Raw genomic sequence first — 15,978 nt, forward strand, 5'->3', positions numbered from 1 at the left:
GGTGAAAGAGTCGGGCAGGGGGCGGTTCCCGCAGGTCTGGGAGGGGCAGCAAGGCGGGGCAGGCTGTCATTCCTAGAGCAAGGGCCTTGACGGGGGCCGATCCCACCCTCTGTAGGGGAGGGGGGTGGGTGCTAGTGTATTTCTCGGGGGAGAAGAAGGTCCACAGCTTTGCCAGACTCTCAGAGAAGTTCATGTCAGTTCACAGTGTGGCCTCTGGTGTCAGAGATGCCTGGGTTCAAGTCCCGATTCCTCCCTTTAGTAACTGCTCCGGTAAGTTACTTACTCTCTGAGGCTCAGTTTCCCCATCTGCCAAATAGGGATAATGATGCATTCCTCAAAGGGCTGGGATGTGGTAAGTCCCTGGCACAGTAAAGGCATTTGATACTCATAATTCCCGTCATACCCCTTTTGCTTAAAGCAGATGCCGGGCTCTGTGATCCGTGTGGGCATTTTCTTTGGCAGTTACAAGTGTGATATTATCGTTCCACAAAGCCTTCATTATGGTGCTGCTAACAGTACCGCAGATATGGCAGGCATGGCCCTGCGTGCCAGCCTCCAGGTGATTATAACGTTTGGGTAAATTGCCTTTTGTCTCGAGGAGAGATGACAGCGGGAGGGGGCGGGGCAGGAGACTCACTCGGCCATTTTGCAGAAACCACGGGGGAAGCAGGGTGGGGGACAGCCTGGGTTTGCCGAAGGAGCCCTGGCTGGCGGTGGGAAGGTGGGTCCGGCCCCGGCCCTACCACACACAGGCTGTGTGGGGTCCGGCACGTCATCCACCCTCTCTGGCTCTCAGCTTTCTCACCTGTCAGGTGGAGGCAGAGGCTTCAAGGTGAGAAGAGTCTTGGTTTCTTGGTGGCATTGAAAGACTCATGCTCCTTGGACAGTTTTTGAGCAATAAAGTGGGCAGAGAACTATCTAGGGAAAAAGAACCACTACTGCCATCTTACACTCCTTGGATATTTTTATGTCTCTGGGCCACAAGGAAAGCCCTTGGTTCTTTCTTTCTTTCACTAATAAACTCCAGCTTCTCATTCAGAACCAGCTCAAATGTCATTTTTACCTCTGAGTCAGCTAGACCTGGATTCAAATTCCAGCCCTGCCACCTATTACCTGGGTAAATTTGGGCAAAGCATTTCACCTCACCTCAGTTTCATCATCTGTAAAATGGAAATAATAAAGACAACTATTTCCTAGATAAAAGAAAATAAATTATGTAAAGTGCTCAAACCAGTGCCTGGAACATAGTAAGCACTCAGTAAATGGTGGTTATTATTATTACCCTGCTTTTTCACCTGAAATAAACTATGGATACCTTTGTATATCAATAGGTCCATTCCTTCACTGCCATTTTAATGGCTGCATTGTATTTTATTGTAAGCCTATATCATATATTATCTTTTACTTGGCTGCACCACGCAGCTTGCAGGACCTTAGTTCCCCGACCAGGGATCGAACCCGGGCCCATGGCAGTGAAAGCACTGAGTCCTAACCACTGGACCGCCAGGGAATTCCCGAGGCTATATCATATATATATATATATATATATATATATATATATATATATATATATATATATTTTTTTTTTTTTTTTGCGGTATGTGGGCCTCTCACTGTTGTGGCCTCTCCCGTTGCGGAGCACAGGCTCCGGACGCGCAGGCTCAACGGCCATGGCTCACGGGTCCAGGCGCTCCGCGGCATGTGGGATCCTCCCAGACCGGGGCACGAACCCGTGTCCCCTGCATCGGCAGGCAGACTCTCAACCACTGCGCCACCAGGGAAGCCCCTATCATATATTATTTAATGAGTTCCCTCCTGCTGGACATTTGGGATGTTTCTAGTTTTCAACTGTTTAAATAATACCAGAAAAACTTTAGAAGGCCAAGTGGTCTTTCACTTCTACCTGCTCACTATGCAGCTTTTTAAAAGTTGGGTGGGGAGCAGATAAACACCAATGTCTGGGAGCTCCATGCCCAGGCCTCTGTGGACAGACAGTCTTGGAGTTGGCAGGGCAAAGTGGAAAGAGGCAAATCTCTGGAGGCAGATGAGCCCAAGTGTGAATCCCAGTTCCTGCCAAATTTTCTGGGGAAATTCTTTAACTTCACCAAGCCTCAGTTTCCTCATTTGTCAAACAGGGATCATAGCCCTCCCCTGTAGTTGAGTGCCCGGTGCAGGGTCAAGGCTTAGTCAATGCCACCTGTCACCCCCCCCATCATCTTCATCCTCTCCATCTTCATTCTGGTGGAGCCAGCTGTCACCTCCAAAAGACTCCAAATCACCCAGGCCAGGTCACTCTTTGGACCCCGATTCACACCCCTGCTTCTTCCCATTGTCCATTTACCCGAGCATACGTTCAAACGAGGCTCGTGATCTTGATTTTAAATTCTGTCTGAAACCTACAGGTTCAAATGCAAAGGGGCCCTCTCTGCAAATAATCACTGGTATGCGATATTTTTAAGAAGCCCAAGCCATTGTTTCTGATTGAAGGAAAGTTGGTGCTATTTTGAAGAGGAGCACGATTAAGCGGTGGCGTTCTCGCTTTAACCGTTGGGAATTAGACGCTGTTTGAAAGATTTGTGAGCTCTAGGACATTTGCCAGATGTGCTTGATTCGACATTTCAGACAACAAAGGGGATAATGTTGGCGGGAATCTTGACAGCATTTCTGATGATCAGGATATTCTTTGAGGATGGTACTGAGACCTTTCGGGGAGGAATTTCAGCTTTTACATAAACTAATTTGGGATGCTCACTCTCTGTCTTCCACAAAGCAAATTTAGTTCATTGTTAGTTGTATATGTTAAAATGGTTACGAGCGTTTTTTCCTTTGAATATTAATAATGTGCCTTTCATCTGAGACACGCGCATGGGGTGTCATTAATTGCGGGGAGGGAGGAAGGCTTAGTGGTGCAGTTATTTTGCAAATGATTCCTGATAGTAACGTTGAGGCAAGCAACAACTACACGAAGAGACGAAGAGACGTACACACTGCCAGCAGGGCTCCGGCGCATCCCTCCTGGGAGGAACGAAAGGGGAGAGGAGGAGGGCTAAGGGTTAGAGTTCATCTCCCAATTTCCCACTATGTTAAAGGTAACTATCCCAAATGTCTTCCAATGCTTCCCTACTGGACCACAGTCTGTAAAGGACGCTTTATTAAAAAGGTAGTATCTCATTTGGGGACCGTGGTGTTCCTGTCTCAAGACTCTCAAATGGACATTTTCATTCATTTAGAGCATCACTGAGCTCCCCCGGTGGTACCAGGAACTGCGCTTGGTGCAGGAGCACCTGTGAATGAGACACAGCCCTGTCTGGGTGCGGAGATGCCGAATAAAGAATAAGCTAGGACAGGGACTTCCCTGGTGGTGCAGTGGTTAGGAATCCACCTGCTGATGCAGGGGACATGGGTTCGAGCCCTGGTCCGGGAAGATCCCACATGCCGTGGAGCAACTAAGCCCGCGCACCACAGCTACTGAGCCTGAGCTCTAGAGTCCGCGAGCCGCAAGTACTGAGCCCGTGTGCCACAACTACTGAGACTGCGCTCTAGAGCCCATGAGCCACAACTACTGAGCCCATGTGCCACAGCTACTGAAGCCCGCGTGCCTAGAGCCCGTGCTCTGCAACAACAGGAGCCACCGCAATGAGAAGCCCGCACACCGCAACGCAGAGTAGCAGCCAAAAATAAATAAATTAATTTAAAAATGTACAAAAAAAGAAAGAATAAGCTGGGACACAAAGCTGGCAAGAAGAAGGAAAAGAACAGGGTTTGGGCAGCGTTGGGTTCCACTCGACTCTGCTGCCAGCTGTGTGACTGGGAGCAAGTTATTAACCTATTTGAGACCAGATCTTCTCATTGCCAACTCTGGCTCCTGAAAAGTCCCCACTTGGGATGCTGGGAAGAGCAGAGATAAGCAGGTAAGGCACTCAGCGGGGGCCTGGTTAGGAGCCTCCTCGTGCATTCCTTTCCCAGCTTTTGTGACCCTGAACTGTGGATGGGCAGGTGAAGCTGCATGCCATTCTTCCGGGCTGGCAGGTGAACCGTGGCCTTCTGTTGTGTGCTGAGCATGGAGAGATGGGGACTGTGATGGGGGGAGAGAGGGGGAAGGGCATTCTCAGCGGGGGGAACATACGATGTGAGAATAGGGCCATGTTGATCAACGGAGGGCAGCTAGTCTGCTTGGGCTGGACCATGGGGTGGGAAGAGACGGGGGTGAAAGGTAGACTGGCACTCTGAACACCATAATCAAGAGTCTGCAGACCCCGGAGTTTCAGCAGGATTTCATTTCCCCAGCAAAACCCTGAGGAGGCAGAGAAACCTAGCACGTCCAGTCACATGTCCCCTCAGAGCCTTCTCCTCTCTCAAACACCTAGAGAAATCTTAACAACCCCCCAGGGCTTACTCTCCTCTCTCTCCCCCAGCCTGAGTCAGTAATCAGTACAAGGATAACAGCCACAACTACCGATCACTGGACACATGCCTTGAGCTGGGTGCTGTGCTACCTACTTTGCTTACTTAACTCCATCTTTTCTAACCACAATTCCTCCAGATTAAGTACTACTATGATGCTCATTTTACAGATGAGGAAACAGGCTCCAAGAGGAGACAAGAAGTAAGCTACCCATGGCCACCTAGCTGGCCAGTGGTGGATCCGGGACCAGAGGACAGCCGGATGTGTGTATTCTAAGTCCTGGGCGTTTCTCCACCGCACCACGCTCTCTCTCTGACCTCTTCCCGTTCTCAAGCCTCCTGCGGGAGGGAGCTCCTAACTCAGTCTCTGTTTTGTTTTGTGTCTGCTGTATTAATTGCAGTATTGCCTACACGGAGTTGCTGTCTTTTATGGTTTTACGGTCCCAGCAGAGGCAGCATCAGGGTGGAGTGGAAAGACCACGGGACTTGTAGGAAGAAGGAAATGGGTTAGAAGTCCAGCTTCACCATCACCAGTCTGTCATTCAGCACTCCCTGACCTGGATTCCTAATCTCAGGACACACCCATTCCCAGCTCACAGGATGCATGTAGAGCTCCCAGGAGATGCAGGGGTCATAAGCTCAAAGGCTTTAAGGTGGGTACCTTAAAGAAATGACAGATGCTGGGAATTCCCTGGGGTTAGGGCTCGGTGCTTTCACTGCGTGGGCCGGGGTTCAATCCCTGGTTGGGGAACTAAGATCCTGCAAGTTGCGGCATGGCACGACCCCCCCCCCCCACCAAACAATGACAGGTGCTAATGGGGGTCAGACAGCAGGGAGTGGTGGGAACCTGGGCAGTGCTTGCCCCCTGTTGGTGCCCAAACCCATGCCGTTTCAAACATGGGGCCAGCCAAACAAAAACTCTGGCTTGAGAGCCACTGGTTTGAGATCTCTAATGCTTAAGCTTTTAAGCTTTACAAACTTGGAGGTGCAGAGAAATATAATGGCTTATATTTATTATTGAAAATAAGCTGTCTATTATGTGCCGGGGACTGAATTTTGTATAACTTGTTGAAGCATCTGAGGGACTTGTAGGCAGGTCCTCTGCCCGCCTGCCTGCTTTTCTTTCACAAACGTTGAATCACCTCCAACTTGTGGGACCCGTGTGAGGTGCAGAACACCCAGGGCTGAATCAGACACAGACACGTGGTCCCCGCCCTCAAGAAGCTCTTAGTCTAGTGGGGAAGGCAGGTAAATAGAGGTTCTTCTACTGTCGTGGGCTAAGTGCTGTGAGGCTTGTGGGAGCACAGAGGAGGGACATCTCCCACAGACAGGATGGAGGGAGGCCAGGGGGCAGGGAGGGAGGGGTTGGTCAGGGAAGGCTGCCTAGAACAATGGTCCTGACCCTTGAGAAGGCTGTGAAATCAATTTAGTGCATAGCAACCATCATTTTAAAAAACTGAATGGAAAATATGGACTTCTCTGGGTGTCCAGTGGTTGAGACTCTGCGGTTCCAATGCAGGGGGTGTAGGTTCGATCCCTGGTTAGGGAACTAAGGATCCCACATGCTGCACTGTAAGGGCAAAAAAAAAAAAAAACTGAATAGAAACTATCATATAGCACATCTCATGTCAGAATACATACGTGAGTGTGAGTCTGTGTGTGTTCTGGGTCGTGATGTAAATCATTCCTAATACGAGCCAAGGTCCAACGCTTTGAGAGCCACAGTTTGAGAGAATTCTTGCCTGCCTTGCTCCCCAAAGCCTGGTGCACTGCAGGCACTCAAAGACTTCTGGATGAGCGGAAGGATGGATTTAAACTCTCACAGTGATCCAGCAGTAGGTACTGTCCTTTCCAGTTAAGAAAGGCCCACACTTGGGCTTCCCTGGTGGCGCAGTGGTTGAGAATCTGCCTGCTAATGCAGGGGACACGGGTTCGAGCCCTGGTCTGGGAAGATCCCACATGCCACGGAACAACTAGGCCCGTGAGCCACAACGACTGAGCCTGCGCGTCTGGAGCCTGTGCTCCTCAACAAGAGAGGCCGCAACAGTGAGAGGCCCGCGCACCGCGATGAAGAGTGGCCCCCGCTTGCCACAACTAGAGAAAGCCCTCGCACAGAAACGAAGACCCAACACAGCCAAAAATAAATAAATAAATAAATTTATTTAAAAAAAAAAAAGAAAAAAAGAAAGGCACACTTGGAAACCCAAGTCTAGCAAACCTGGATCTGTCAAGCGTGCTCACAGCCTAGCAATTTGTAGCTTAGCCGTCCAGGGCTTTCTCTCTGCCCAGGGGGAAAAGAAGCCAGCCCAAGACGGGTGAGGGGGCCGAGGCAGTTCAGAGCGAAAGGCGACCCTTCTGCTGGTGCCCCAGCCTGTGACCTCCTATAAAACAGCATTCCCAGCTCTGACCCACCCAGGTAGCATGTGCTTCACAATAGCAGCGGCTTAGGCCACTGTGTTTACTCTGGGGTGGCCTCAGTCACCCGCCTCAGGCCCACGCGGCCAGCAGTCCTGAGCCTCCAGGAGGCCAACAGGAAGCACCGTTTACGGGGTAGATTGGGATGCAAGGGGAGAAAGGGCCCCGGGGGAAAACAGAAGATGGACAGAAGACCACATCAGTCCCCGGCAGGGTGAGGCGAGTCAAGGGTAATGACGAGGTGGCTACTAACAGAGACCCCTTTTTAGTGGTTTTCAGGACACTCTGAACTTGATCTGTCCTATATCAGGACCAAAATACCCCTTGGCTCCCTTCCTCCTCCATCATAGACTCTTTTTTTTTTTTTTAATATTACTCTTTTTTTTCTAGGAGATGTTGGGGGTAGGAGTTTATTGATTTATTCATTTATTTTTGCTGTGTTGGGTCTTCGTTTCTGTGCTAGGGCTTTCTCCAGTTGTGGCAAGCGGGGGCCACTGTTCATCGCGGTACGCGGGCCTCTCACTATCGTGGCCTCTCCGGTTGTGGAGCACAGGCTCCAGACGCGCAGGCTCAGCAGCTGTGGCTCATGGGCTCAGCCGCTCCGCGGCATGTGGGATCCTCCCAGACCAGGGCTCGAACCCGTGTCCCCTGCATTAGCAGGCAGACTCTCAACCACTGAGCCACCAGGGAAGCCCCATCATAGACTCTTAAGGTTAGAAGTGCCCTAGAAATTATCCAGTTCAACCATCTCATTTTGCAGATGAAGAGAAAGGGGCCCAGAGAGGGAAGGCACTGGCCCAGGGGCAGCCAGCAGGCAGCCTGGAACCTGGGGCCCGTGGCCTTTCAGATGCCCCTCTCTTGCCATCTTGCTGGAAAGATCTCCCATTTCCTATCCTTTGGCCCCTTTTCTAATGTAACAAGAGAAATCTTTCTAATGGACACATCCGTTACTATTCCACTCGCCTATAACCCTCCCTTACTCCCCCACGGCCCTCAGGTGAAAAGACACCTGTGATCTTTCCTCCTGCCCTCTTGGGCCTCCTCTCCTGCTCTTCCTCCCCTGACATATTGGTGTCTCCGGCTCCCGAGCGACCTGTAGCCTCTTAGCTGTGCAGCGCTCTCCCCCATCTCTAATCCTTTGCACATCCTGTTCCCTCTGCCTTTAACACTCTTCCCAACCCTGATGCACTTGCCTGCTCTTATTTAGGTTTCACATTAGATCTTGCTTTTTCCAGGAAACCTCCCTGGCCTGCTGGCTTCCAGGGTTTGCAATCCGCACAAGGTTCTCTTGCAGCAACTCTGAACTGTCACGATCCATTTCACTGTCACTTTCTCTTGCTGCCTGAGAGCCTCCAGGACGCCGCTGTCACCTTCATGCCTAACACAGAGCCCGACCCATAGCAACTGGTCAATAAATATTTGTCGCCCAAACAATAATCAGTGTCTGCCCTTCTAAGAATGGCCTTCCCTCCCCCGATGCAGTTTTTTAAAAGACTTAATTTTTTAGAGCAGTTTTAGGTTCGCAATAAAATTGAGAGGCAGGTACAGAGATTGCCCATATATTCCCTGCCCCACACATGCACGGTCTCCCTCGTTATGAACGTCCCCCACCAGATGGTACATTTGTTACCACTGATGAACCTACATGGACACGTCATAAGCACCCAAAGTCCTTAGTTGACATTGGGGTTCACTCTTGGTGTTGTATATTCTATGGGTTTGGACAGATGTAGAATAACATGTATCTGTTATCATAGTATCATCCATAATATTTTCACTGCCCTAAAATCCTCTGTGCATCCCCATGATGCATTTGAAAGTTTATCATCAAGCATGGCTTTTGCCCACAGGATTCTGGGAATCACAATTTCTGATTCCCCAGTCACACCATGCATATCCATGCCTCTGTGTCTTTGCCCATGCTGTTCCCTGTGCCTGGAATGCCCTTACCCAGCGATCCTGTTTATGAAACCCCTACTCATCCTTTAAGACCCATCACTTGGGGAATTCCCTGGTGGTCCAGTGGTTAGGACTCTGCACTTCCACTGCAGGGGGCGCGGGTTTGATCCCTAGTTGGGGAACTAAGATCCCACATGCCATGTGGTGCAGCCAAAAAAAAAAGACCTATCATTTCTGGGAACTTTTTCCTGACTGACACCCTCCATCCCGGACAGGTGATCAATTCCCTCTCCCCATCCCCCCCCCCACCATTCTCCAGGGCTTCCCCCCACCAGGGCCCACATCACATGATATTGTGATTATATTTTTCTGTATCTGTCTTCTCCACTAGTCTGTGAACCTGCACAGGACCAGCATGTCCTCTCAGTGAGGCAAGACTGGAATACAATTCAAATCTAGAAAACTGAAAACGCATCAGCTGTATTGTACAACAACTGAAGAAAGATTATGCTCACACAGAATTCCCCAAAACACTAGTGCCATAAAAATTCTCCCTGCTGCCCCATCTCCCGACTAATTTTATGGTCAAATAATTTTAGGAAATGATGTAAATATATCTCTCTGGTAGAGATTCACAGTACACACTCATTCCTTAATTTATTTTTTTTCATATACAGTTAATGAGCGCCTAATATGTGCCTGGGTCTGTGCTTGGTGCTGGAGCTACAGCAGTGTGCCTGTTTTTAAGAAAAAAATTTGCTTCCTTTCTCCTGTAACTTGAACTTTACTGGTTCAGAGGCCTTAGTTCTCAAGGAGAAATGGTCCCACCAAGTGACACAACAATGGTTCGATTGAACTGGAAGTGGAAACAGCCACCTAGCCATTTTCGCACCTTATGCCACTGAAACAACAGGCAAAGTAGGGGAATACATTTCTGGCTGGAGTGAGGGATCTCGACTGCCAGGTGGAAATTGGGTTGCTGTTACTGGGGAAAGGAGACGTTGTATGGAACCCAAGGAGGTTCTCTAGGGCACTTCTTAGTATTTCCACTGCCAATAGTAAAAATGAATGCAAAACTAAACCAACCAATGAAACAACCAAAAAAGGCAGGACCAGTAAGGATTCAGACCCCTCAAGAATGAAGGTTCCGGTCGCCCTACCTGTTAAAAAACCAGACCAACTGAAATGCGGGCAGAAAGCAAATGGAACATGGAATTTATAATAGAGAAAGGAATTTATAAGTATTAACTACAGCCTCATGACCAGTTATAGAAAGAGGACTGTTTGGACGATACAGCTTTTCTTCCTTGCTTGTATGTTTATGTATAACGGTATCTATATCATTTATCTATCTACATATTTGCTTTTATTAACTAATTTTTTTCTCTTCTTTCCTCTTTTCCCCTTAATATTTTATAGGAAGATTCTTGGCAGTGGCGTGTAGGTTGTAGATTAGGCAGGACTGTCAAGGGATAACATCACTCAAAGATGGATGCAACGTCTGTTGGGTTTAAGGTCTCCCCTCGCTGAGGAGGTGGTGAGAGCATCTTTGTATTAGTAGGAAGGATAGTTGCAACTTGTAATACAAAAGAGCATAAACGTGTTATCTTTGCAGCAGAGAAGAGTGTGCTTGGATGCTGAGCAACAAAAAGCAGTTGATGGGGCCATTTATGAAGCTACTGACTCTCAACTCCAAACCTACCTTTCTACCCTCTGCTTGGCGATGCTGGGACTGGGACCATGTGGAGGATATTTCTCCTTTGCCAGCTGGCCCCCAGTCAGGTGCTTCAAGGCAGACAGAGGGGGAGGGGACACGCTCTTTCCTGTTTTGCTTGTTGTTCTGGTCAGTGTCTCAGCCGTGGCCTTTCACTTCCAGTTTCCAGCTTTCCCCACACTCCTAGAATCAGCGTCATTGTGCTCTCTCTCCAGAGGCCCTCCTGGGCAGTGCCCCCTCCTCACAAGTCTGGGATGCAGCTCCTGGTTGGGGGGGCGTGTATCAATCTACATTCTAATAACCCAGTCTCTTGCTTCCACACCCCCCCCCCAGTTTTGAGGCGGTAGCTGCTTCCTGCAGTTACTTTCTCTGTCACCTCAATGTCTTCCTTTTGATTTTTCAGCTCTCCAGTACTTACTTAACCAATTTCCTGATATTAAGTTCTTTGTTTTTCTGACTGGACACTGGACAGGTACAAGTGGAGACAAGACAGACAGAGTCCCTGCTCTCAGGGACCTTACCATTTAGTGGGAGAGGCAGACAGTAAGCAATTCATTACACAAGTGAGTATTTAATTACAGTTGAAATAAGTGCCGGGAAGGAAAACTACAAAGTATACCAGCATTTAAAAGGTCCTGAGAAGCCCTTCAGTAAGTAAAACTGTTTAGTATTACTTAACTCAGTATCTCCTTAGTTGATTTGATCAAGAAACTTCATGGGAGCCTATTTATATCTGGCAGAATTAGTGTTCTATATAGTACACTCTGTTAATGGAAGATGAGAAGTCAGAGAAAAGTGCCAGGGACTTGGAATACAAGCATTTGCCATGTTCCCCCAGGAACACCCAGTGGGCGAGGGGTATCTCAGCCCCAGGATTCAGCCACGACATCAGCTGACGATTCCCTTTGCGCTTATTCCAGCACCACAAGGCAACTTTCTGATCATCATTGAATTACTGAGTAAATTTCCCTACAGGGAGTGGAGACCCTCAGCAGCCAACCCAGGCCTTCTGGTCTACCTGGCAGTTTCTTTCTCATTACACAGTAGGGTTTCTTGACCTGGGTCTTTAGGGGAACCATCAACCCCTTAAGATTATATGCAAAATGCATATGTGTGTGTGTGTGTGTGTGTGTGTGTACACATATATATTTGTGTGTGTGCATATGTGGGCATTTTTCTACGAAGAGGGTCCATAGTCTTGGTTATTCCTAGTGGGACTATGACTCTAGAAAAGAGAAGGATTAGGAATCACGGTGTTGAAGGAAAATGTTCTTGTTCTTATTTGTACATTGACCTCTTGCAAGCCTGGTCACTGTAAGTCAGTCCTTCTCAGTCTGATCAGCTTGTGTTCACTCACCAAACTGAGGTTCTGGATCCTCCAAGGTACTCCCCAGGCTGAGGGGCCAGCAGTCATCTTGGACCACATGGCATCACTCACTTTCCAGGCCTTTACCTGTGCTGGTTCCTCTGGCTGAAAAACCTCTCCCCACACCTTAGGGTCAACTCCGCATCATTTTTTGGGTCTCAGGTTAGCTATTTCCTTCTTGAATCCTTCTCGGAATTTCCAGTTCTGGATTAGATACCACTTCTTTGTGCTCCCACAGCATCACTCCCACCTCTCTGGGACCCCATTCCCATCTTCACTAACCCCACCACCATTTAGGGCCATGTTTTTCCCTTTCATTATGCTTATTCCATGATGCAATTAACTGTTCATAGTACTTGTCTGCTATTTGCCAAACATAAGCTCCACGAGGAAGAGGTTTGTGGCTAGCTTTGGTGCCCAGACCAAGCAGAGTGTTTAGCATACACCAGGCACTTATTAGCTGCAGGGAAGCATGCAAAGACAAGTACTTGAATCCTTTCAGTGCTACACTTATGTGCTGTCACAGTTAGACCTCTGCCCTACTCTGTGACTATGTATAGACTTGTCAGCCGTGAGAATTCCAAAGAGTGAAACATTCAGACAATCAATTTTTGTCAGTTTTTGGACAATCAATTATTGGCAAAAGCTTCTTTCTCGCTAAATGCGTGCATGTGTGTGCACACGTGTGCACAAACCTACATGTGATCAGGTGAGACTGGGCACGTTCAGGGTGGTATGGCCATAGACCAAACCTACGTGTGATGAGAGAAGAGAAAACATGTGCCACATACCTGCGTTCCTCAGAAAGCGATTCTCATAGTCCGTGACAATCCTCGTGGTCGGGTTATAGAAGCCATCTCCGCAGTCATAACAGCCTGGAGGGATTTTTCTAGGTGGGTCCATATTGGTGAGTTGAGAGATACCTTGAAAGGATATCATGGATCATTAACTCATCACCAAGGCCAAACCCATCCCAACCTAAGATCTACTTTTGGCTGGTTGCTCATGTGACAATCCGGCCCCATTTCTAGACCACACACTCCCTATCAGGGTACAGAGCAAAAGCACCACAAACAGGGCCCCAGAGGAACTTCCTGAAAATGGCTGCATGAGTAGGTTCTGGGAAACTAAGTTGCTTGCATTCCTTGGCTCATGGCCATGCATCCCTCTGACCTTCACTTCCATCATCACATCTCCTCTCCCTCTGCTTTTATCATCACGTCGTCTTCTCTCACTCTGACCCTCTTGCTTCCCTCTTATAAGGACCCCTGTGATTACACTGGGCCCACCTAGATAATCCAGGATAATCTCCCCACTTCAAGGTCCTTGACTTAATCACATCTGCAAAGTCCCTTTTGCCATGTAAAGTTAACATATTCATAGGTTCAATGATTAGACGTGGACATCCCCCTATCTTCTTCCCTTGACCCCGTCCTCTATTTCTAGGGACACCATGAAAAGGGCACAGGTTCTGGAATCAGAGAGACCCTGAGGATGTGTCAGAGTCAGCCACATAGCTAGAAAGGCATGTATGGGAGAGGAATGGCATTCAAGGTGTGAGCAAAGGCTACAAGACATGAGACTTCATGCCTTGCTCAGGAAGCCTTGTGGAACAGGGTGTGTGTAAGGAAAACAGCAGGAAAGAAACGGGTCAGGTGGGCAAGGATCAGGTGATGAAGAACCCTGACCAAAACTACCAAAATAGCTGCCAGGCATTGTGCTAAGTGCTTGACTCCTATTATTTTGCTTAATCCTCACAGCAACCCTGTGGTCCCATTTTACAGATAAGAAAACTGAGGCTCAGAGAGCTCAAATAACTTGCCCAAGGTTAGATACTGAGCTCTGTAGCCTATATGTTAAGCTGCTGATATCAGGGGAGGAGAGGGCCTGGGCACCGCCTCCCAGGACCGGGGACATTGGAACCACCAGGAGGGAAAGAGGAGTCGAACCACCAGGAGGGAAAGAGGAGTCAGTGTACGTTTAAGGTCATAACCCCTGTGTGTTGTCTCTCTTGGACGCTGAGACCTGAGGAAAGGAGATAAGGTTGGAATAAGTAACCTCTTGGTTTCCTTCTACTAGTGGGTCTGTAATTCCCTGTCCTCTGGACTGAGGGCTGGACATCTGCCGAGCCCAGCACCACACACACAGCTCAGGGTCCCGTACACAGCGGTGCTCTGAGGTTGGCTGCCCATGATAAGCAGGTACACTCTTGGCTGATGGTTACTGAGGGCACACTCCATGCCAAGCGCTTTACAGCCGTTCTCTTCCTGAAGCCTCCTGCCAAAGCCCGTATCTTGGATGCCCAGAGAGGAGAAGGGCAGCCTTAACCCTCCCCCCGGCCCTAACAACGCCTGCCGCCGAGGCTGAGGGGGCTTTTGGAGAGGTGAGCAGAGTGCCGAGGGACCTGGGAAGGAAGTGCGTACTTAGGATAAAGCTGCTGAGCCAGGAGCCGCTGGAGGAGAAGGCGCGGCTGCAGGAAGGTTGTGCGCTGCCTCAAGACTGGCAGAGACGCAGCTTTGGCAAAACCTAAGCTGTGTGAGAGCTGAGGGCCTGGGGCCAGGAGCTCTTTGCCTACAGGCCTCAGCTGGGGTGAAGAGCTCATGACAAAGTCATCGCTAAGCCAGGGGGAGCCATTTACAGGGTTCTTCAGCGGCATCCAGACTGGCAGCTATTTGAAGGCAGAGACTGTGTTCTCGAAGCTCTCGGTCCCCCGGGGCCCAGCCAATGTCTGCCACAGAGCAGGTGCTCAGGGAACGTCTGTGAACAGCATTGCTGTAACTACCCTAAGTGCACCCATCACCTCCTACTGTGAAGTCAATATTATTGTCCCTGTTTGATAATAACTCTTTATCGAGCACCTCCTACGTGCCAGGCAATGTGCTAGGCACTGGGGACACACAGAACCTTTGCTCGCAAGGAGCTCACAGTCAGGTCCTCATGAGAGACACTTAAGACAGAGCTGGGGGAGTGGATCGTGGCTGCTCTGTGATTTCTCATGGGGAGCACTTGCCTAGTCTGGGAATTCAGGGAAGGATCCCAGGAAAGGGGCATTAAGCCACCTGAAGGGTGGGAAGGAGTTATTTGGGTGAAGTGAGAGGGTTAGAGCGCTCCAGGCAGAGGGAAAGGCAAGAGCACGGTCTCTTGGAGGAGCAGAGAGAACATCCGAGAAGGGGAGGGAGCGAGGGATGAGGCTGGGGACCTCACAAGAGCCAGAGCACGCTGGGCATTTCAAGAGTGTGGAACCTTACCTTCAGGGTAGTGGGGAGGCACTGAAGGGCTGGTGGCAATCAGATTCACAGTGTTCAAAGAGGAAAGTGACCACAGAGTGGAGAATGGCCCAGAGGGGGTCAAGCGTGGATCTTAGGAGATCAGGTAAAGAAGGGCAGAGGATGGAGGTCTGGAATAGGGCAGCGGCAGAGAGGATGAAGAAACTCAACCTGGCACATGGCGGCGCTTGGTAAATATTTGTTTAATGAACAAATGGATATATTTTAGAGGCAGAATCCGTAGGACTAGGGGATGGATTGCACACGGGGGTAGGAGGAGGCAGGATTAGGCTTATCTCGGCTGGGGGTGGGGGGGAGTGACAGTCTCTGGGGGAGCAATCCTTGGGGGAGAGGGGGCTGGTACTGAACTCAGTGCAAATTGAGGGACAACCAAACGTAGGTGTTGGGGAAGCTGGATGCGGGAATCTGAGACTCAGGGATTTTGATTTCAATTTGAGTTCAATTAAGTGAAGGCTTAAAAGTGAATCAATTTGTAGGGAGAAGGCACAGAATGATGACAGAAGAGGGCCTAAGACAGGGAGCCGTGGGGAAGCACCAAAATTAATAATTAAGTAAAGGAGGAGCTACAAAGGAGGCGGGATAGAAAGAAAGTGGGAGAGTGAGGTGTCAGGAAAGCAAAGGAAGGAGTCTCACCTGGTCAGCTCTCTGATCCAGGTCACAAAGCCAGGGTTTGCACTGACTGACTCTGACCCTGAGTGCCTTCTGGAGGTTTCTGTCCTCAGGGAGGTTGAGCTGCCCAGACTCATCCAGCCTCTGAGGGGGGAATGCTAGGACTCCAACCCTGACCTTCCAGCTCTCTGCTCTGTCAACGACACCACATTATCTCATGTTAGGATTTTTTTTTTTTTTTTTTTTTTACAGTTTGCAACGTCATTTTCCCACATTTGGATATG

The 15,978-nt window shown here is 49.3% G+C and overlaps 1 protein-coding gene across 2 annotated transcripts in view; it reads right to left on the minus strand.

The window, feature by feature from the left end:
* Nucleotides 1-15,978, minus strand: part of MORN5 (MORN repeat containing 5) — a gene marked incomplete at its 5' end in the record, with an annotated part of 34,706 nt that overhangs the window by 12,300 nt on the left and 6,428 nt on the right. Inside the window, 2 exons of one of the 2 annotated variants that reach the window (XM_081237267.1) lie at nt 5,897-5,974; nt 12,590-12,721. In XM_081237267.1, the coding sequence (XP_081093393.1) occupies nt 5,946-5,974; nt 12,590-12,721 (161 nt within the window). In that variant the 3' untranslated portion in view covers nt 5,897-5,945. Of the gene's footprint in view, nt 1-5,896; nt 5,975-12,589; nt 12,722-15,978 lie in introns of those variants that run through there. The other variant, XM_081237266.1, reaches the window with a different exon arrangement.

Source organism: Mesoplodon bidens, assembly GCF_964165515.1.
Source record: "Mesoplodon bidens genome assembly, chromosome: 6".
Lineage (NCBI taxonomy): Eukaryota > Metazoa > Chordata > Mammalia > Artiodactyla > Ziphiidae > Mesoplodon > Mesoplodon bidens.